Source organism: Natrix helvetica (assembly GCF_964273705.1).
Source record: "Natrix helvetica genome assembly, chromosome: 1".
NCBI classification, from domain to species: domain Eukaryota; kingdom Metazoa; phylum Chordata; class Lepidosauria; order Squamata; family Natricidae; genus Natrix; species Natrix helvetica.
In genome coordinates, this window is record NC_138548.1 from 119,829,032 (window position 1) to 119,852,022 (window position 22,991).

At 38.2% G+C, this 22,991-nt stretch overlaps 1 protein-coding gene across 3 annotated transcripts in view; it reads left to right on the forward strand.

Moving 5' to 3' along the window:
* The window catches only part of SYT7 (synaptotagmin 7), a 272,500-nt gene that overhangs the window by 240,449 nt on the left and 9,060 nt on the right, over positions 1–22,991 (forward strand). For all 3 annotated transcript variants that reach the window (XM_081934931.1, XM_081934932.1, XM_081934933.1), the window contains 4 exons: positions 4,513–4,783; positions 8,357–8,526; positions 11,003–11,117; positions 12,855–13,054. In XM_081934931.1, coding sequence (XP_081791057.1) covers positions 4,513–4,783; positions 8,357–8,526; positions 11,003–11,117; positions 12,855–13,054 — 756 coding nt within the window. The remainder of the gene's footprint in view (positions 1–4,512; positions 4,784–8,356; positions 8,527–11,002; positions 11,118–12,854; positions 13,055–22,991) is intronic.

Consider the following 22,991-nt stretch of genomic DNA (forward strand, 5'->3'; position numbering starts at 1 on the left):
CTTCATCCATTAGGGTGGTTCTTTCCTAAGTTTCTTTCTCTGACTTTTAAGATATTAGCTGCTCCTGCTTCTCTTGTCTGATGGTTTCCTAGGCAGCATCTCACCCCTCTTTCCTCAGGGTCATCCATGTATTCCATTGAATGTATATACCAAAGGATATAAATCAGTTAGCAATGTGTAAGATAAATAAAACATACAGAGAAGTTTCTTCAGATAAACGGGAGTCATTAAACCTTACTCTTTGAAGAATGGTGAATGTTTTCAGAATATTCCCAGATTAATTAATGTCCAAGTGTATAAGTATGCTTGTGCATCAGGTATCCATGATTTGAAATCAAATCCCTTTGCAAAATTGAATCAAATGATCACCTCCATCATTTCTGTCCCCAAGTCCAAAAATGCCAGTGATGCCTGTTTCTACTTGGCTGACAACTTTTGGATTGAAACCACCCAGTAGGTAAATGATGACTTTTGGGGATACCTGTTCCTTATTTTCAATAGTAGCATAGAAATTCTTTATTTCAAGTTCCAGTGCATACATTATTGGGGTCTAGACTTTGACAATTGTGATTTTGAGGGGCTTGACATAACCTGAAGAGTTATGATTCAAATATTTACTGTCAAGAAGCTTTCCATTATTTGGACAAGTTTCTTGCTTCTGATAAATGCCACTCTGTTCATTGTCCTGGTATAATGTCCCAAGTAATAGAGAGTGAATTCATCGGACTGGAAATAACCATTGTCTATTCATTGTAGCTCAGTGATGCCAAGAAGGTTGATTTTCAACCTGGCTATCTCCTGTTTGATTATGTCGAATTTACCCTGCCTCATTCCTTGGACATTCCATGTTGCTTTCTGGGGTGTCTTGGTGCTGCACAGTCCCTTGTTTTCTTCAGGGGGTACATCAGCAGCTGGGATTCCTGCTAGATTTGGTTGAGGCACATCATTAATGCCTTGACCACTTACTGTGGGCCCTTGCTCTTTCCCAATATTTGTTGGGTGCCTTCTGGCCTAAATATTCTACCATATCTAATTCATTTGAGAGTTTCTCCATATTTTATTGGCAAAGTTTTTTTTTTCAAATTAAGTTGCAGTTCTTTCTCAACCCTGTACATTTATCCAGGCTTTGGGACCAGCATGCAAAGTCCCAAAGCCTTGGCTTTATAACATAAATGTATTTATTTGGCAGGGGATGTTCCTGTCAGAATCCAGTGACTTTTAAACTGAGTATTTTATCTTCTCCCACTTAAGTATCCTTTTATATATATACCCTGTTTCCCTGAAAATAAGACCTGCCCAGATAATAAGCCCAAACGGGATTTTGAGCCCATGCGCTAAGATAAACTCTCCCCTGAAAATGAGCCCTCCCTGAAAATATTGCAACACAGCAGCAGCTATGAGGTGACCACGCTCGCCTCCTCTTGCACCTCCAAAATAATAAACCCTCCCTGAAAATATTGCAACACAGCAGCAGCCATGAGGTGACCATACTCGCCTCCTCTTGCACCTCCAAAATAATAAGCCCTCCCCCAAAATATTGCAACACAGCAGCAGCCATGAGGTGACCATGCATGACGCCTCCTGCACCTTAAGAATAATAGGACCTCCCTGAAAATAAGGCCAAGTGCTTATTTCAGGGGTCAAAAGAAAATAAGACTCTGTCTTATTTTGGGGGGAAACATGGTAATTATAAATAACTCCAAGAAAAAAGAAGCAAAGATTTCATCTTTTTTTTAAACATCCCTCCAAATTCCTCCACTCTTCCTTTTTTTACCTTCAGTTCAATGTTAATTCTTGGTGACTGCCTTGTCAAATCCCTGTAGTTATCTTTAAAAGGTTTTTTTTGAAGTGGTTTGCCTTTGCCTGCTTCCTATGGCTGAGAGAGGGTGACTAGCCTAAGGTCTCCCAGCTGGCTTCATGTATAAGGCAGAGCTAGCACTCATGCTCCCCCAGTTTTTAATTTGATGCCTAAACCATTGTCTCCCTATTCCTTCCCTTCCCTGAAATTAAAAGGAAGAGGGGTGAAGTGTTGCTAAACAGTTTCCAGAGTTTTAAAGCCACCTTAATTCTTTCCTTGGCTTCCCAAGAAGGAAGAGGTCATGATGCTAAATTAGAGTGTATGTAATTAAATTAACACATAATTAACTTAAATACTAGTATAAAAAGAGTGAGGATGAATGGAATATAGAAATCAGTATAAGGAAAATGGATTATAGAATGTTTCATGGGTGGTACAGAAGTTAGAATACTAAGTGAAAATTGACCATAGTGCTATAGCTGTTGCAAATTAGTCAAGGGGTGTATCCAGTACATTGTCTACTCTTTGTTTTGTGGAATCAATTTCAATAATGCAGTAGCTTGGGATGTTTTATCTGTAGTAATCGTTTGCAAATTACCTTTGTCCATCCAATTTGAGTCATTCTGTCTGGGACAGATGACAGAAAAGGTCTTCCACAAGACCAAAATGGGAGTATTTCCTTAGTGCAGAAAATTACTCGCGGCCTGACTGTAATGGAAAAATTAAATACTAATAATTAACATTAGTGATAACGCAGCAAGCATATGAACAGGAATAGGAAATAGAATATTTATTTCTAAGCCGTGCCCTCTCCCGAAGGACTCGGGGCGGGGTTGGGTGGAGTTGAGCAGAATTGCTAGAGAACTGAAACTCACAGGCCTTTCCAGAACAGAGTCAGCAGCCTTGAAGGTAAAAAAGAGATTTGGGTGTCTTAAGATCTGTAATAGATCTTAATAGAGAGATCTTAAATAGAGAGGGGGCATGGTGGCTCAGTGGCTAAAATGCTGAGCTTGTCGATCAGAAAGGTCGGCTGTTCAGCGGTTCAAATCCCTGGCACCACATAATCGAGTGAGCTCCCATTACTTGTCCCAGCTTCTGCCAACCTAGCAGTTCAAAACATGTAAAAATGCAAATAGAAAAATACAAACCACCTTTGGTGGGAAGGTAACAGCGTTCCGTGCGCCATTGGTGTTTAGTCATGCTGACCACATGACCACGGAGGTGTCTTTGGACAATGCTGGCTCTTCTTTGAAACAGAGATGAGCACCACCCCCTAGAGTCGGAAATGACTAGCACATATGTGCGAGGGGAACCTTTACCTTTAAGATCTGTAATAAGAGTAAATAGAGCCAGCAACAATATTCTGATTGGCAGACAAATATTGTTCATGTCCTTTTTCATATCTTCCTGTAATTTTCCCCCTTTTTAATTAAAGTTGTAGTTTAGGGGATGCCAGTTGAGCTGTACATCTTAATTTTTCTATTATTTTCAATTTTTTAAATAGAGGGTACCATCTGCAAGAAAATAGTACTTACTACAAACTAACTTTTTAGAATCAGAGCAGCTGAAGCAAACACCATTGTATCTCTGAGAGTATCATGATTCAAGTGAATTTGAATATGAAATGCATATGTTCAGAATATTTTCTCTGAACAGGGTTCATCAGCGGGTTTATATATTTTATTTATTGATATTTTAACTAAAAGGAATGTAAAAGCACTTGCAAAACATGGAATCTCAACAGGTAGGGAAAAGATAATCTTAGCTCATTGAGTCACTGAAACTAATGCACAATGGGCAGCTAAAGTCCAAGTTCTAAAAATATTTGTCTGCACCAGTGAATAATAAGCAGGAGAAATAGCACCACCATCTGTTTGTGTGTTATGAGAGATAGTTATGCTACACATTTCTTTTTTGGTAATTCATGCACCATGGGAAATTGAGGGAAAAAAATCTACAGAAGCTCTTGCAAATAAATAAAACCAAACTGAAAGTGCAGTGGGTAAATAGAAAGCCCTTCCTGTTCTTGATCCAGCCTCTGGGGCTTATAGTGAAGTCATGAATGATATGGGAGGTGAAAAGTGAGACATTTCACAAGAAGGCTGGAACAGGAGCTGCTGACAGTGGGACAAAGTCTTTCTGAGCTTTTCAACTTCACACCTTACTAATGAGTACCCAAGTTACAGTGTCCTTAATAGAATTTTTCCTCTCCCTGAGGCTCACTCCCAGTTAAGCCGGTGATTAAATAGAGCTTATGTTAACAGTATCTCCTTTCTGTATTTATTTCCCAATGCTCTTTCCCTTTCAACACTGCTTATACTTGGAGGGAAGTTTTTTTTAGTGTTGTTTCTCACCTAAGGACATCAGACAGCTTGGAAATGTCTCAAACTCTCAGAATCAAAGAGCAGCAGGAATTTCTTCCCTTTTCAGAATCATTGACTATGAGAAAGTTAGGAGGAAGCTGACTGTAAAAGAAAATGTTCTCCTGGAGTAATAGAATATAAAGTATAACATTATCATTACCTTATTAAAGGTAATAAGCCATGAGAAGTATGTTCTTATCAATTGCTCGTGTTTAACCTATATCTTCTTTATTAGCTAGCAGAGCAAATACCTCTGAGGGTTCTGGTGTTAAAACATAATTAGATACAGAAGATAAACATCGCATACCAGGCCCTCACAGCTATGTCTTTCTGTTTTCTCTTGCACTATAGCTTTCCCCGGGATCTGAGGATGATGAGGGACATGACAGCTCCAGCCGAGAGAATCTGGGCCGCATCCAATTTAGTGTTGGCTATAATTTCCAGGAATCTACTCTCACTGTCAAAATATTGAAAGCTCAGGAGCTGCCAGCCAAGGATTTCAGTGGCACAAGTGACCCTTTTGTCAAAATCTATCTCCTGCCAGATAAAAAGAATAAACTGGAGACCAAGGTGAAAAGGAAGAACTTAAATCCACATTGGAATGAGACCTTTCTTTTTGAAGGTAGGTAAGAAGGTCTAAGTTCTGGATTCTGATTACTGAAGTCAAGGCTTTGCTGAAGAAATCTATCTCATGGTTCGGTTTTCAGCCTGTCAAGTATGATAGTGGTCTTCATTTCTTAAACTTAAAGGCAAGCAACATAGTTGAAAGAAAACTGCTGTCAGGCAGAAAACCTGTTCATGAATAGAAATAGACAGTGTGTCAGAGGAGGACCGATTAATTGTGGTAATCTTTTTGTCCTAGAATGAATGTTTCAAGGTTGAACGTTTGGGGAGTTGCCACTCTTGTCCAGATGGGAAAGAAAGAAAGAGTGAATGATGTTCACCTTCTTGTTTTGTTTTGTTTTCCACTAGGCTAGTGTAAATATTTCTGAAGAACACAAACATGATAGCAATAGCAATAGCACTTAGATGTATATACCGCTTCACAGTCCTCTCTAAGCAGTTTACAGAGTCAGCATTTTGCCTCTGACAATCTGGGTCCTCATTTTACCAACCCTGGAAGGATGGAAGGCTGAGTCAACCTTGAGCTGGTGAGATTTGAACTGCTGAACTGCTGGCAAATGTAAAACTGCTGAACTACTGGCAGTCAGCAGAAGTAGCCTGCAGTACTTCATTCTAACCACTACAACACCATGGCTCTTATGACTGAAGGCTTTAGAGCAGGGGTGTCAAACTTGCATCGTCACAGTGGCATCACGTGACATATCAGGACTTTTTCCCCCTTTGCTAAACTGGGCATGGGCATGGCCAGTGTGTGATGCATCCAGCCCATGGGCCTTAAGTTTGACAGCCCTACTTTGGAGTGTACATATCCAATGTTTCTCCTAATGATCACGCCACAATCCACCTCCTTTTATCTTCATTAATATTGAGTTCTAGTATGGGAGAGGTGAAACTATGAATATGTTCACTGAAGAAAAGAAACACAGAAGCACTGCCATGCTGGATGAGGCCACTGGCCCATCTTTCCCAGCAGTCCATTCTCACAGTAATTAACCAATCACACAAGGAAACCCACTAGTCTCCCAGCAGATCTTTAGAGACAGTCTCATTACCATCAAAACTAACAGCCATTCATCCCATGACTTTCCTGAATTGGTCCAATCCTTTGTTGAAGACAGCCAACCTGGTAACCAGCACTCACATCTCTTAGTATGTAAATTCCAAAACTGCATTGCTAGTCCCAATTTCCATTTCGTGTGGGGGTGGGTGGGTGGGTGTGTTGTCTGCCAGTCACAAAAACGTTATAGCAGTTAGTGCAAAGAGGAACTGCAATGCTGCCAAACTCTCATTCCCTTGTTATTAAAAGCCTATGACTACCATTGATGATGAAAAAATAGCATGCAAGCAATTTTGCGATCAGGTGCTTTTTCCAATAGCATTATAACTATGGCTGTATGTTGCTAAAGTGGAGGAAAAGAAATGGTAAAGCTAAACAATGTCTACAAGTCGGCATCAAGACAAAATACTGACGATTTTTGGTGAGCAGATGACTGGGTGGAAGAGATGGTTTTGGAGCAACAAAAATCAGACTTCACTCTACATCCCTTTGACTTGCCTGCTATGCATTTGGGAATATTTCCAACAATTTGCAAGTGATTCGAATACTGTATAGCTCAAGTAAATGTCATCAATATTTTAAAATAGAATCATCAGGATAATATGTATTTAACTAGCTGAAAGGAGAGAAAAAACTCTGAGCAGTTGTTGTGAAAGAAGGCTTGTGAAACAATCAAGCTACCCTTCCCTTTTAAGAGCCCATGAACATAATTGCATTAGCTAAAGCCCAGAGACCAACAGACAAGACAAGGTAAGTCTTCCCACCTGTGAAGAAACTGGCTGTTCATGAACGGTTCAGAGTTCATTGAGGTAAATGAAAGACTGCTTTTTATTACTTCGAACACATGATTGTTAAACTGGGTTCTCAGTTACCAAACATAGATGAAGATGAGGGAGCATGAAGCTCCAGACTTCATGTAATGAAGTAATGCAGTCTCCCAGTAGGGAGATTCTATGTGAGATTGTTCCAACATAATAGGGATACCATTTTTGTCCACATAGCTGTAAAGAATTCAGCATTGACATGGTCTATGACAACAGGTTTTTTTTTACATCACAACAAAAAACCATAGCTATTGACCATCCCTAATGAACTCTGAAGTAAAAAAAAGCTTCTTTAATATTTTAAATATGGAAATGTGCATGTATTAAGGGCATAAGCCTGCAATTGTTGTACATATACTGTAATAGTATCTGAGTATTACAGGGATTGTAATCCAATGTACTGAAGGATGTAGAGTTGAGGAATACTGCCCTAAATCATTAATCTATCACATTCTCTATCAAGTCATCCCATGGTACACCTATTTCATCTGGTCAGTTTGTGTTACCTTATGTCTCCTTTACTTTATCCAATTGTCTTACCTCCTGCCAAGTTAGATCATGCCCTTATTCCATTACATTTAGTACCATTCTCCAGGGAAACAGCAGTGTATTGCATTAACATAGAAAGAACAAAATTCTTCACTTGTAATCTAAGTGCAAATTATGGATGAAGACCAGGGTTTGTCCTGGCTCTTAGAGCAGCCAGTCAGTTCCCTCAAGCATCAAGTTGGATTAATAAAACTTTATTGCTACTCATTAATCTAGAAGATGAGAGCCAGTTTGGTGTAGTGGTTAAGACAGCAGTCTAGAATCCAAGAGACAGGTGTTCTAGTCCTGCCTTAGGCAAGAAGCCAGCTAGGTGCCCTTGGGACAGTCACTGTCTCTCAGCCCTAAGAAAAAGGCAAGGGTAAACCACCTCCAGAAGTCTTGCCAAGAAAATTGCAGAGATTAGTCCAGGCATATTCCAGAGACAAGGCAGACTTGAAGGCACAGGACAAAAAAAAGACTAAAAAGTTATCCAAAGCTACAAGATTATCTGTAAGTATAGTTGCAGTTATCCTTATTTGATTTAGAAAGAGTGCAGAGAAGCACAATAAAGATGATTTGGGGACTGGAGACTAAAACATATGAAGAACGGTTGCAGGAACTGGGTATGTCTAGTTTAATTAAAAGAAGGACTAGGGGAGACATGATAGCAGTGTTCCAATACCTCAGGGGTTGCCACAAAGAAGAGGGAGACAAACTATTCTCCAAGGCACTTGAGAGTAGAACAAGAAGCAATGGGTGGAAACTAATCAAGGAGAGAAGCAACTTAGAACTGAGGAGAAACTTCCTGACAGTTAGAACAATTAATCAGTGGAACAGCTTGCCTCCAGAAGTTGTGAATGCCCCAACACTGGAAGTCTTTAAGAAGATGTTGGATAGCCATTTGTCTGGAATGGTGTAGGGTTTCCTGCCTAGGCAGGGGGTTGGACTAGAAGACCTCCAAGGTCCCTTCCAACTCTGCTATTGTATTGTATTGATTTGATGTATTACTATAGAAAAGACCACCTTGGACAAGGGAATGATTGTCTTCAGATGAAGCCATTTTTACATTTCAAATTCTTATTACTCTGCTTAACTATATTTCATCTCTTGTTTTCTTTATTTCTCTCTGTCTCTTTCTCATCTGCTCCTTTGCTTTCATCAGGTTTCCCATATGAGAAAGTGGTTCAGCGGGTGCTGTATCTACAGGTCTTGGATTATGATCGCTTTAGTCGTAATGATCCAATTGGGGAAGTTTCCATTCCTCTCAACAAAGTGGACTTAACTCAGATGCAGACTTTCTGGAAGGAACTAAAGCCCTGCAGTGATGGGAGTGTAAGATACTAGCTTTGCTTTGTAACTTTGCACATTTTTCCTAGCCTGGCAAGAGGAGATCAAGGTTTTGAAGTACTGCTGATGGGATCCTTCCTGCTTCTCTTTATAATGCCTTATAAGGGCATAAAACCTTAATACCTGCAAGATGTCAGGTGTGGTTGTAGATACCATGTAAGGCAGATACAGTCAGTGAGAGAACCTAACACATCCACCCTTAATACTTCTGAATGTACTGATTATTTGCCAGCAGCACAAAACACACACGAGTTTTACTTGTTTTATTCACTAAATAATAATAATAATAATAATAATAATAATAATAATAATAATAATAATAATAATAATAATAATAATAATAAATATACTTTATTCATTAAACATGAAACTCAACCAACTGAACATTCAAAAATGCATTACAAATACCATTGACTGGTGCTAATGGTTGATACAGGTTGCTGCCAGCGTCCTAGGTATCAACCAAGTACCTTCTTAAAATATAAGATGTTCCAAGTAGCGTAGTTTTTTGCAGTTCTGCTGGTGTTATTGCAGGAAGCTGCAATTTATTGATGTATCTTGTGAAATTCTTGGACATGGTGCCAAGTGCCCTGATGACAATGGGTATCACTGTTACATACTTCATCCATAGCCATGTAGTTTCGATGGCCAGGTTGCAATATTTTGTGATTTTTTCTAGTTTGTTTTCTCCAGGAACAGCGATATCAATAAACTGCATACTTCGGCCCTCTACAACCATGATATTTGGCTTGTTGTACTCCAAATGACGATCCATTTGTATTAGAAAGTCCCACAAGATCTTCTCCTTCTCCTTTTTATTATTATTATTATTATTATGTTAATCTTTGGTGAGATTCGCAGCTTTTGGGGCTGGTTGGTAGCTCAACAGCTCGAGTCCTAACCAAGGACCTAGGAACTGTTAAAGTAACATCGGAGGATATAAGTTGTTCCAAGTAGGGTGGTTTTTTGTAGAGTCAGAATGTTCAAGTCAGGTAAATTTAGAATTTTCAAATAGCAAGGTAGCCCTTTAGGTATTGCTCCAAGGGCTCCAATTGCAATTGGGACAACACATGATTTCTTTTTCCACAGTCGCTCAACCTCAATTTGCAAAAATTTGCAAATTATTATTATTATTATTTAGGATATGATGAGAACAAGACAGAAGAGAAGTAAACATATATACACAGTCACATATATACACACTCCATGTAATTATAAGTAAAACTTCAATGACGGGTACAACAGTGGCTTCATAACTGGATGTCCAATTCAGCTATCCAAGCAATCACCTCTTGAGTTGCTTCATGTGGATCTAGGGAACCAGAAAACACACGTTGTGGGCAATCTTGCACAATATATTTAATAATTTGCACATCAGCACCACAATCACAACAAAGAAAATCTTTCTCGCTGGATGGTATCACTACAATGAAAAAACTATATCTAAAAGAAAAGGCATCCCATTATTTTATTTTATTTTAAAAAGACTATAACAAATGCTCTTAACAAGCTTGCCTTTCCCCCCCCAACTTACTCAATCCAAGAGCAAAATTATTAATCTTGACTCATTTTTGAATTCACATGCTCATTTATACTATCCTATTGTAATCCACACTGGCATTCCAGAACACAGCTATCAGCCGTAAGTATTGTTGGTCTTGATTATGAATACAAAGAATTATTTCAGCCAATGCCAAATATTTTTATCAGTTAGTACAAAGGTATGAAAATAGCAGCTCAGGAGCTGCGAAATGTCTTACCAGCATGCTTTTGTGCTCCTGTAGGTTTTTTTATGTGTGCTTTTGGCCCAATTTCCATATTGCAGAAGAGCTAAAGGGGAAAAAAAGAATGCCTTAAGACTAGCAGATAGAGATGGTCCCCAATATATAAATGGCCACTTAACCATTTGAACCATTCTGTGCACTTAGCAACCAGACTACATTTATGATCATTTGCAATGTCCCATAGTCATGTGACCACATTTTTGCCAAAAATGGGCATTTACCTCCAGTTTTTCACAAAACCAGTCAAATGGTTTGCTTAATGATCACAGCATCCACTTAACAACTCCGGTGTTTGCTTAGCGGTGGCAAAACTACCACCAAAATGTTGTATAAAATCATGCAGCAATCCCCTTAACGACTGTCTCAATTTACAATCATGATGGGCAGGCTCCATTATGGTCATAAATCGAGGACTACCTGTAGTCATTTCAACCCTTGCTTTGCTCATTGTAGGAGTGCAATCTTCACTATGCCACACAAAGCAGGTTGTATCTGCTGATCTGATGACATTTATAATGGAAACATATAGAGCTGTTAATTGTATAGAATGAATAGACCAAATCCCGAAGGATGCTCAGAAGTCTTCATTTCCGAGCATAGAGAACCTTCAGAAGGGACATCAGTGATGTCAAACATCAGGCAAAGATTTTCTCATTTCTGTTCATTCTTCTTTCTAGGGAAGCCGAGGAGAACTCCTTCTGTCCCTTTGCTACAATCCCTCTGCTAACTCCATTACTGTGAATATTATCAAAGCTCGGAATCTTAAAGCCATGGATATTGGGGGAACATCAGGTATCGAATTCCAGAACAGTAGCAAATAATCCCAAATCAAAAGTCACCCATAAATTAACTTTTTCCTCAGAGGCTTGGCCACTTATATTTGTGGTAAATGTGGTAGAAAACTGTGAAATGTCAGAATGTCTTTGATGGTCAGATCTTTTTCCTACAGCTGAATTGGGTGTTATTTATGTTTTACATCACCGGCTGACAGAGATGATGCAGTCTTAGCCCATCCAGGATTCTGTATGTAACAGGAGAAATATTAACCATTACCATGACGGTATTCCATTTACACAGACAAACGTTGTCCTCAAACAACAGGTGCCACATAGCTGCAGAGCCCTTTGAAGGTCTGAAAAGACAACTCCAATGTTAGTTTCGTTTCAATCATGTAAAGTAGAAAAAGATGAACCTTTTCGGCACTGAGTGCTGAAATGGGACTGTACGTGTGGGGGAGCACCAGAAACTGGAAGAGCACCTTCCCGACATGCATGTGTGCACCGGGAAGCTGAACTTTTGGGTTCTGGTGCGCGTATGTACACCAGTCACCTGGTCTTCCAGTTTCTGGACCACATGCACACACAAAGAGCAGCTGGCCAGCACACATGTGCACACCGGAAACCAGAAGCTCAGCTTCCCAGCATGCACATGAACGCCAGGGAGTTGCTCTTCCAATTTCTGGTGCTCCTGCATGCATGAAGATCAGTTGACTGGCATGCATGCGCGCGCTGGTAACTGAAAGAGCAACGAGCAATAGCTGGTATGCCCGGAGAGATGGCTCTGCGTGCCACTTCCGGCACACTTGCCATAGGTTCACCATCATAGTCCTAGGACATTATCTGACGTGTCCTTCTTGCTGAAACTTCAGTTGGGTTATTTCTTATTACTGTATCATGGGGAAACTATTGGGAAAGTCTGTGTATAATATTTTTACTTTTATGAGGGGAAAAGTAGATGTAAGACTTTCAGAACATTCAATGGGAACAACAAAGAACTTTTCCCATGATATATGCATCAGCTCCATCTTTGCAAGAAGTTTTGTTGGCTCATGGAGGAAAGGACACATTCAAAAGTACTTCTTTTAATTTGCTAATAATGTTCAATTCAATTGTAAGAAATATTGTAAAAGAACAGAATGAATTGGTGTTAGTCCATTTGGAGCCTCGTGGGGGCATGAATGTAGTATCTTTGTAGTTCCTTAAAGCAGCCCTGTCATTGCCAAGGGTGCCCATACAACCCCAGAAAAGACACCGCTACTTTAAAGACTTGCAAAAAAGAGAGAGAGCTAGGTTCAAGTTTCTGAATACTTTGTACCATTTAAAAAACCAAATATGAGATGCTGCATAGCAGCCTACGCTGTGTTTAATTTCCAGAAAGATATTTATATTGTAAGTTGTTTCAAGCTAGATGGAGGCAATTGTCAGCTCCCATGGCTTTTAGCCATTCTTCTGTAGACTGGAAAGCCAAAGATAGTCTTCTCCATTTTCCTCGCTTGAGCAACTTTGTTTATCGATTTTAAATTTCCACTGTATTGGAAACTACTTTTTTTCTATGTAGAATTTAAATTTACAATTGGACCTTAATCTATAAATAAAACTGAACCTTGTACTTTCAAATTTCATTTAAGTGCATCATACTGTAAGAAACAAACAATTTTTAGCAGGTAGCAGTAATTGGCATGTTCCTTCTACAACTTACACTGTTTCCTCAGTTAAATGCTGGCAATCATGTCCATTTCCCTTGCATCAGATCCCTATGTGAAGGTGTGGCTGATGTACAAAGATAAGCGGGTGGAAAAGAAGAAGACAGTGGTAATGAAGCGATGCCTGAACCCAGTGTTCAATGAATCCTTCCTGTTCGACATCCCCACAGAGAAGCTGAGGGAGACCACCATAATCATTACGGTCATGGATAAGGACAAGCTGAGCCGAAATGATGTCATTGGAAAGGTAGGTCATCCCTTTGGCTGAGGATAAGCTCCTTGCTTGTCAGAATTTAGGGTTTGCGTTCCTCCTCAAATACTCATGATTTCCTGTCAGAAATGCTATTAGTTCTTTAGTTTTCTTGAAGCTTTATGCCAGCTGAGTCCCTCCGTGTGTATTTGATCAGATATATTTTATTAAAGCCCCTTTTATGACAAATGTAAGCCAAAACCATTTCAAATCACTGGGAAAGAGCAACTTTGCAAAGAGAACATTTCCTCTCCCTTTGCTCCCACAGCTAAATGGCAATGGAAGAAGGTAACAAGAAAAGATCGAGACAACCTATAGGAGCACAGGATGAAAACTAATTATAATGATAACGGAAGATATCATTTCCATATAGGGGTTAGGATTAAAGGATTATGCCAAAGGCAGAAAAGGATGAAATATAATTGAAATTTCGTGGCTGGGTTTTTAACAATATGAAATCAGGCTATTTGGGGGTGCTCCAGGTGGAAAGAACAGAATTTTGACTCCCAAAGACTTCCAGCTCCCATTTTGACCCTTACTTTCTCTCCAAAACATTCAGTTGTCGTTTAATATTCAAAGCAATCCTAACTCCCATGAGCAGCCATTTCAGGAAAGAACAGATGGGGTAGATGGTCCACTTGGGGTTATTCTACCTACCACTTTCGTCCTGAGTATATTTCTACTGTTCCCAACAGAAGACCATGGAATAATTCATGGCTTGGTCAAGAGCAATACAAAAGAGATTTGGATCCAATTGTTTGTCCTCTTAGAAAGCCCTGAGTCTTTTTTTCCCCACCACGCGAATCTGGAGAGTAGGTAATTAAATTCTCTCTCCATTACAAACAATTGAAGTGGGATGTGATAAAAAGAAAGCAAATTTACTCTACTATATCCAGACATTACTCCTGCCCTTCCTGGCATAAGTAGTGCTTACAGCTTGTCCCACTTAAAATTCTATGTCTCCAATGTCTACAAGAATAGAACAGTAAGAGATTTGTACTAAATATATCTTGATTTGCCTCAAAATATTCCTGCAGTCCTCATCCTTCTGGAATAGAGAAAATTTGCTTAGGATAAACTTGAACCTGAGTCTCTAGCAAAGAAACTTAAATTAACTGGATATAGAGCTTTGGGCATTCTATGTGCAAACAATGTGTATGCTGCCAACAACTACAGTTTTTAATTGTTAGAGATACCACAGCTGGGTATTGAGATAAAATTAAGAGCAAATCGGAACAAACATATTAGCACAATTCCTTGGCATGTCCAGCAGTTTCTGCTACAATTTAGTTCAGCATTCGGGTTTGAATCTGTGCACAGTGATTCTAATAAATAGTGTTATATTGTGACTTCTGCTTTAAATCAATTTGTGGAAAATATTAATCAAATAGATCCACCCAAAGCTTATCATTTGTAGTATGGGTTAGTAGCATAATGCAAGCTGGATGCTTGGCAAAATTATATGTCATGCTTCCTTACCCAATGCCATTTTGTACTTTTTTTTTTTAACAGGGTCAATTATCCTTTGGCATTTTGCAATTCAATGATGTATTGTATAACAATTTAGTTAATGAACTTCTGGAAATATTAAATGCAATTTTTTTATAGCTGGAGAACTGACTTCTTGCTTTAAAATGAAAGCTTATATACAGCACTTTAAAGAAATAAATTAGCTTTAAATATGATTTACATTATACACACACACACACACACACACACACACACACACACACACACACACACACACACACACACACACACACACACACACACACACACACACACACACACACACACATATATATATATATATATATATATATATATATATATATATATATATATATATATGTTTTCGTAGATTTTCACGGGTGTAGGTATACTGGTCTTGTATTCAGGTCTTTTCCCGTGTAAGTGTCACTCGCCATCCTCAGGCTGGTGTTTTCGGCTTAAAGTGTGATTGGAGCTGCTGTCTTTCTATAAATCTTGGTGGGGGTTGTGGAGAGCTGGCGTTGTTTCAGTAAGTGGATTGATTGGATGTGTGGCTGTATCATGATTGGTAGATTGGTGCTGATTGGTGCTGGCTGCACCAATCAACAATGGACACACAGTCAGCACCAATCTACCAATCATGATACAGCCACACATCCAATCAATCCACTTACTGAAACAACAGCAGCACTCCACACACCCCCACCAAGATTTATAGAAAGACGGCAGCTCCGATCACACTTTAAGCCGAAAACACCAGCCTGAGGATATATCTCATTAGTGAATAATAATACATTGACAACCTAATCTTGATGTTTGATTTGTGCCACAGAATGAAAGTCATTAAGTAATATGGCATGCTATTAAAACAAGTGGCATGTATATCAAATTAAATCAATGTAAGATGGATTCAACATCACTAAGGTGACAATTTAAGCATAACAAAATTGTATAGTAATGCAAACTTGATCTGGTTCTTAAGAAATTATTGATTAACTTTGCTCAAGACCCCTGAAGTTTCTTTAGCGAAGTCCAGTTTACTCAGGAAGGGAAGCAGACACAGAATACCCATTCTTGACATTCATGGATTGTTACTGTATGGTGTTGCAGTAAGTAGAAAACCAGCTACTGTCAGACCAGACCAGGAAATCAACTACACAAGAAGGCTAAAGCAACTTTTATTGCAATTGACCATAGTAACAGAATCTTACAAATCTGATAATGCTATACTACCTCCTCCTCCTCCTGATAGTTTAATGAATTAAGAAAGTGTCTGCCTGATCCATTTCCAAATATTATGTCATTTCTCTGGACTTTAAAAAAATGTTTCAGCCGCTTTGGCCTGAGTGATAGTTTCTGTATATCTCAGACAGGGTCTTTAGATACCCTCAGATTATCTCATGGAACCTCTTTGGATGACCTCAGTAAATGTGGAAGTTCATAGACTGCCTGGACCAATGCTGTGTCAGGCTTGGAAAATGATGACCGTGTTCTGTGCTCATTTTCTGCAGGGTGGTACTTTAAGCAAAGACCTCTTAACAATCTTCCCAAATATTTGCAAAGGTATTTGGGGAAATGTAGGGAAAGGAAGGGTTTCGTTCAGGTTCTGATTAGTAAGGGAGAGATTCTGACCAAAGTTAAAGCTAAGTTTCAGTTGCAAAACCCACGGCCACTAAATGGAATAAAATATCAAGATCAACTAAAAGCAAAACGTACGCAATTTGAGTATTAGAATAGCTCAGCTGCTTCAGCCTCTGCTGAATCTATGTGATAATAATGAGTGACTGAATAATTACTATTGTCAACCTCCAGTCAAGTTATGAAATCACATGGCTTTGAGTGAGAGTCAGAAAGCTACATTAGTGATTCTGGAAGACAGATCTTGGCTGTCATTGTGGGGGAGAAGATGACACACACATCCTCCATGCATCAGTATAGAAACCCAGTTGATAAAAATAACCAAATCTACCACAGGGATTAACACTTCTTAGCTTTGCCATGTAAACTAATTCTGACACCTCCAACACATTTGTGCAGCGGAAGAGAAATAAAGGCTGGATGGTAATTGGTGAAAAATTCTAGCCAACAGGACAACACTTTAACTTCATACTAAAGATGTGAAACCTGGGGCAGTTACATGGGAGTAAAAACTGGAGATATATCTCTGGGTTCTGTTGTGTCTGCAGCAACGATGCCAAAATGCTAACATGTATGTGGCTACGTCACCATGCCAATGTTATCATTATATATTTATAGCCTGACTTTTAATTCAAATACATATGTTGTAGCATTTGTTTGATGAGTTTGTCTCACATAGTTGTTGCTACCACCCATCCAGAAATTCACATTTTTTAACTTAGTGTCTCCCCCTCCCATGTGCCCATCATTTACAAACATGATACTATGGGAGATGGAGTTATAGTCCAACACATTGGGAAACCAACAGTTTAGGAAATACTAATACTGTATGTAGAAACTTCATGTTCTTCAATGGGCCCAAAGTGATTAATAATAGAAATAGAATCATAGGGCTGGAAGGAACCTTGAAGGGTTTCTAATACAACTTCCTGCCCAAGGAAAGATTCCTTATTCCATTCCAGATAAATGGTTGTCCAGTCTTTTCTTAAGAACCTCCAGCAATAGAGCACCCACCACTATGGGGGCAAGCTATTTCATTGACCAATTGTTCTCACTGTTAAGAAATTTCTCTTTTGCTCCCTCTCTATCAAGCTTCCACCCATTGCTTCTTATCCTGCCCTTAGGCACTTTGGAGAATAAATCAGCCCCCTCTTCCCCGTTACAGCTGTTCACATATTGGCTATCGAAGATGCCTATCATATCACTCCTAAGTCTTCTCCTCGTTAGGGTAATGAAGAGTCCCTTAGACATTCCTCATACAATTAAGCCTGCAAACACCTTATCATATTTGTTGCTCTTCTCTGCACTCTTTCTAGGGCCTTGTTAAGTAATTAAGCTCCCCGTTGGGAGAGCGAGTATGCAGAGAAGTGTAATGAGAGTGATATGGAAGAACACGCACAAACCAGCATACAGAGACACTGAATAGTATAAAAATATAGTAGTTTACTATGTAAAAATATAGAGGTATTCAGAGTCCAATTAACAGTCCAAGTCATACACGGTTCAGTAATTCAGTTATCAAAATAGTCAGTCTGACACACAAAGTATAGCTAAACAGTAGCAAACCACAATACTTCGCAATACACCGACCAGCATCTAACAAAACAGAGAGCTAACAGCCATTCTGGCTCCCTCTTATGGCTGCTTGAGGTAACAAACCAATTACATCTCTTAAGCATTTAAAGTAACAGTAAAGTAATCATAGCTTATATACATTGCCAAGCCAAGCCTAGGGTTACATCCCTAACAGGCCTCATCATCTCTTTTGTAACATGGTAATCACAACGGTATGCAGTGTTCCAGGTGTGATCTTATTTGTATGATATAGAGCAGTACTATCACTTCTTGTGATTGTGATGCTATCCCTCTATTGATACAGCCTAGAACTGCATTGGATTTTTTGGCAGCTGCAGCACACTGCTAGTTCATACTTAAATGGTAGTCTACTAGAACACCTCGATCCCTCTTACAATCACTACTGTTGAGCAAGGTAGTCCTATTCTGTAACTGCTTGGTTTTTCCTGCCTAGGTGCAGAACGTTACTTTTCTCAACACTGAACTGCATTTGTTGGACAGGACCCAATGCTCAAGTCTGTCAAGATCCTTCTGAATCATGAGTCTATCTCTCAAAGTGTTAGCAATTCCACCCTCTCACCCAGCTTGGTGTTGTCTGTAAACTTGATGAGCGCCCCTTCAATCCCCTGATCTAGGTCATTTATGAAGGTGTTGAAAAGCACTGCACCCAAAGCAGAACCTTGAGGTACCCCACTAGATACTTCCGTGGAGTTGAAATTCCACTTAGGACCACACATTGACATTCATATACTTATATTTCATATCATTAATATATTACTATGCATTCAATAATACATTCAGATAACATGCAGTTCTCTAAAATGCATTACTAGGGTTGGGATTTTATTAGGAAATATGCTTCTTTAAATGTCAGACCCACTGGCTATCAAACGCATTTGATCTATGAGCAGGGATGCTCAGTTTTCTATGGCCAAGTCTATAGTTCTTTTTATTCAAGTCTACCCCATGCCCAAGTAACTCTATCTAGCTATTTTTTGTATGTTGAATGTCTTCATTTTTCAACTGTGCAGACCAATCCTCTCAAGATACTACATGCAGCTGTCTCATGAAGAAAAAAATCATCTTTATGTCTTTTTCTTGAAGACTGGCAGTTGCTTCGCATTACTACCCTATATTGTTGGCAAATTCACATTCAGACATTCTTTTCCTTTCCTCTCAGATGAAATCACACAATTCTGAATAGTCAGCATACAACTGGAAATATAATCAGCTGTGGGACCTGATCAGTACACCTTCTGTGTTTATCTTGTCTTCTATAAATTTAGTTTTCCTGTCCCAGAAAAGTGTGCAAAACCAAGAATGTAATAGACAAGAAAATGTCTTATATCTTTCATCCAATGGTAGAAATTAAGTAAGAAACTATATGGCTTAATAGATTATGGTGATTATTGACAGAGCCAGATGTTTAGATTAGATTGGCATTATTGTTCATTGCACAGTTGACCAGATGTTCAGACTGGATTTGGCATTTTTTAATACATATTTAAACAAACATAGAACAAACAGACATAAACACACACAATACATAAAAATCATCCTCCAGTTACATACAGTATGTTGATTGGTTACAAAGCTTTGTGCTTTCTCACAATAGTCCCCACTTGCAATTTACACAAATTCTCATATCATCAATCCAATATATATATAAACAATTATTATAATTATTAAACATTCATTTGACTATAACTGTTATTACATCCTTTTATATAAAATATTCTAAATTTAAAGTAAATCTATATTATGGCATTTCATTACATCCTCCTAAAATCTTCCAATAAAATTACATCTTTATAGCATATTCTATATAAAAATTGTTTATATTTAATAACAAAGCTTTTAAACATCCTCTCAGTCCTCATTAACAATTTGTATAAAGTTTCATATTATCAATCTGATGTATATATATATATATGCATTATTATCATTATTACTTATTTATTTGACTATAAGTATTATCACTCCATTTTATACATAATACTCTAAATTTAACTAAATTTAACTTAGTTTTTATTATGACCTTTCATTACGTCATCCTGTGTCCTTCCAGTAGTAGTGCAATCTTATATCTCTTGCCATTTGTAGTATTACCGTAGTGTTATGGTTGCTTTCTTGGTAAGTCTTGTATGGACTTCTCTTAGCAACTTGTTGCTCATTGCATATCTTGTAAAAACTCGAAACCCTCTCTGTTCCTTCCATCAGCTTGCCTTTGGTTATCACCGATGCTTCTGCCAAAAATTTCTATCATTACTTCTGTCAAATTTTCTCCCTTTTCTTCTTCTATACTTTGAGGTCTGAGGTAGAGTTCCAATCTGTCGATCTCCCCTTTCCATATTCCACTCTTGCCATTTCCAACCACGCTCAGTTTACTGTCTTCTGAATTCTGGCTTTGTATTCATTTGTTCTTAAGACTTGATCATCATCATTATTGTTATTGTTGTTGTTGTTGTTACTATTATTATTATTAACTTTATTCATTAAACATGAAACTCAGCCAACTGAACATTCAAAAATGCATCACAAATACCATTTTTATTATTATTATTTCTTTTATTCATTAAACATAAAACTCGGTCAACTGAACATTCAAAAATGTGTCACAAGTAGCATTTACTGGTACTGATGATTGATACGGGTTGCTGCCAGCATCCTAGGTTGTTTTTATTATTATTATTATTATTATTATTATTATTATTATTATTATTATTATTGCCACCCAACTCATGCATAGGTGACTCCAGGTGGCTTACAAAATTTAATACCTTACCATATAATAAAACTCATTAAAAAAAAATCCCATTCCCCCCCCTCGCATGGCAGCAACAACATAATTAAAACAGCGACTTGATTGGCTGCAACTCTAAAAACCATGTTTTTAGGGCCTTTTGGAAAAGCAACAAGGTAGGAAACAACCATACCATAATTTTCCATAAAGAAGAGACCACCGCTGAGGAGGTTTTTTTTCATAGTTCCACCACATGGCAATCTCTTTGATAGGACCTAAAATTCCCTGTAGGTAAAGAATTCCAGATAATGCATATCACCAAACAAAATGCTCTTCTCTGACTTCTAGGAAAGCACAATACAGAAAGTCGTGGAATTTAAATGTAAAATAAAACTCTTTTTTTTTCAATAGGTATAATCCCAGAAAAAATAAATACAGTAAATAAATAAGAAACTTTAATAAGATACACGATCAGAGCAATCAGGAATAAATTCAGTCTAATACTGGCAGAAAGATACAATTCTGACAATATATGATTGGGAACTTAAGTTGAAAACATGCAACAATGGCAAAATTAATAGTATATATTCACATCAGAAGTTTAACCAATTTTAATTAAGAATGGCAAGCATAAACTCATGTAATCTGGCTTTTAAGGGGTCCAAATGCTTAAAAGTATTGTAAATTAGCAAAAGCACAAAAGAGGGAAGTTAGAGGCCAAATGGTCTTTTTTTGTCTTGCTCTTTTCCTTTGTATTTTAATTGTTACCAAATTTGCTTTGTTCATTTTCCCCCCTTTTTCCCCTTCAACATTCAGAGATAATATTAAATAACAATACAATAGAGACCTTAATGCTAAGTAATCAGCTCAAGACAGAATTTTATTGTACTCTACAACAAATACTGTGATGCAATCAGGAGCAGCTTTTTAATAGTGTATTCAGTTTCGGATGAAAAAGCTAAATAATCTTATGCTCATTAACACTGACATTTTGTATCATAATATTGATATAATACTTCTCTCTTTTTTAAAAAAATAACGGTTTAAGCTAACAAAACCATATTGAAATAATATAATGTATTATTCAAGTTTTACAATAATATAATAGAGATTTTACACAATTTAAAAAATGTAAAAAGGTGTTCCTGTTACTATGTTTTGAAATGTAGGAGCATATGAAAACAATCATTTTGTATATGCGAAAGAACCATTTGTATTGGATTCTGTGGGAATGCGTTCAGCATATTCAGCATATATCCAGATGAACTAATACTTTAGCTAACAATGCCATCATAAAATATAGAAAACCAGTCTAAGTAATCCTCTGTTCATATCTTAAACTGGGTTTACATAACCCAGCTGCAATCCTGTGCATCATAACAAATGGCGCTTCTGACTACACTTAGTTTATTATGTAAAAAAAAAAAAAGATCTTCAATCGGATGAAATATAATCCTTGCTTAAAAATAAACCGCTACAAAAACGAAACCTTACCCTTTAAATTGCTTGTGTGAAATAACATACTTATTAAGTGCAAAGAAAAACAGAATCTGGGCTTTCTTTGCCTACTTCTCTCATTCTTTAATTTCTCTTATGCCGATTTGTCAGAAACAAGCCTCAATATCTCCTCTTACACATTTGAGAACATAGAATATCCATCAGTTAGTCTGGGGTCAGACCAGAGGTGGATTGCTCCCAGTTCAGCCGAACTGGTAGTGGTGGCGATAGGAGGCTCCGCCCACCTGCCCTTATGCTTCTGCGCATGCTCAGAAGCATTGCGCACGAGCACAAGCAAACCGGTAGTAAACCGGTTAGCAACCCACCACTGGGTCAGGCATTGCCCTGTTGCGGGAAAATTAACTCCAGTTCTCCAGAGCTCCATTATTCTGTGTTCCACTTCTCCGTACCATGGGCCAGCACCCTCCTACTCCAAGAGGAACTCTTACTATAGATAAGCCTTGACCATGCTGATATTTACATTTCCACATTATAGACAAGTTCCATTCCGATGCCATAGAAAGAGGCATGGTTCTATATTAATCACGTAGCTGGGCATATGCAGCTGACTTTGAAGAAAATGTGAAAGAATCATTTGGGCAGTGTTGAGGGCTGAGGGAGACACCACCTGTTTAAGGACAGGTTGAACAGTCAAGAGACAGAAAGGAGAAAAATAGCTCAAAATATCTACGTCTTGATTTTGTTCAGTATATGATGGGATAGAGAGAGAAACTTGGACAAGCTTTCAAGATTCTGTAGTTCTAGCCTACATCCATAGGCTAGAACTACAGAATCATTCCTAGAATTCGCATTCCTAGAATCCCTGCAGGGTCTTGTTTATTGACCTGGCCTCCCTTGAAAGGCTGACATTCTGCCTCCTTGGGAATAAAGGATCCTTTAAGCAAAGTAAGCACATGGATAGGGCACTAAAGGAAGGGGGACACCACAGAATTGTTCCTCCTATCTATAATGCTACACCTAACTTCAGTC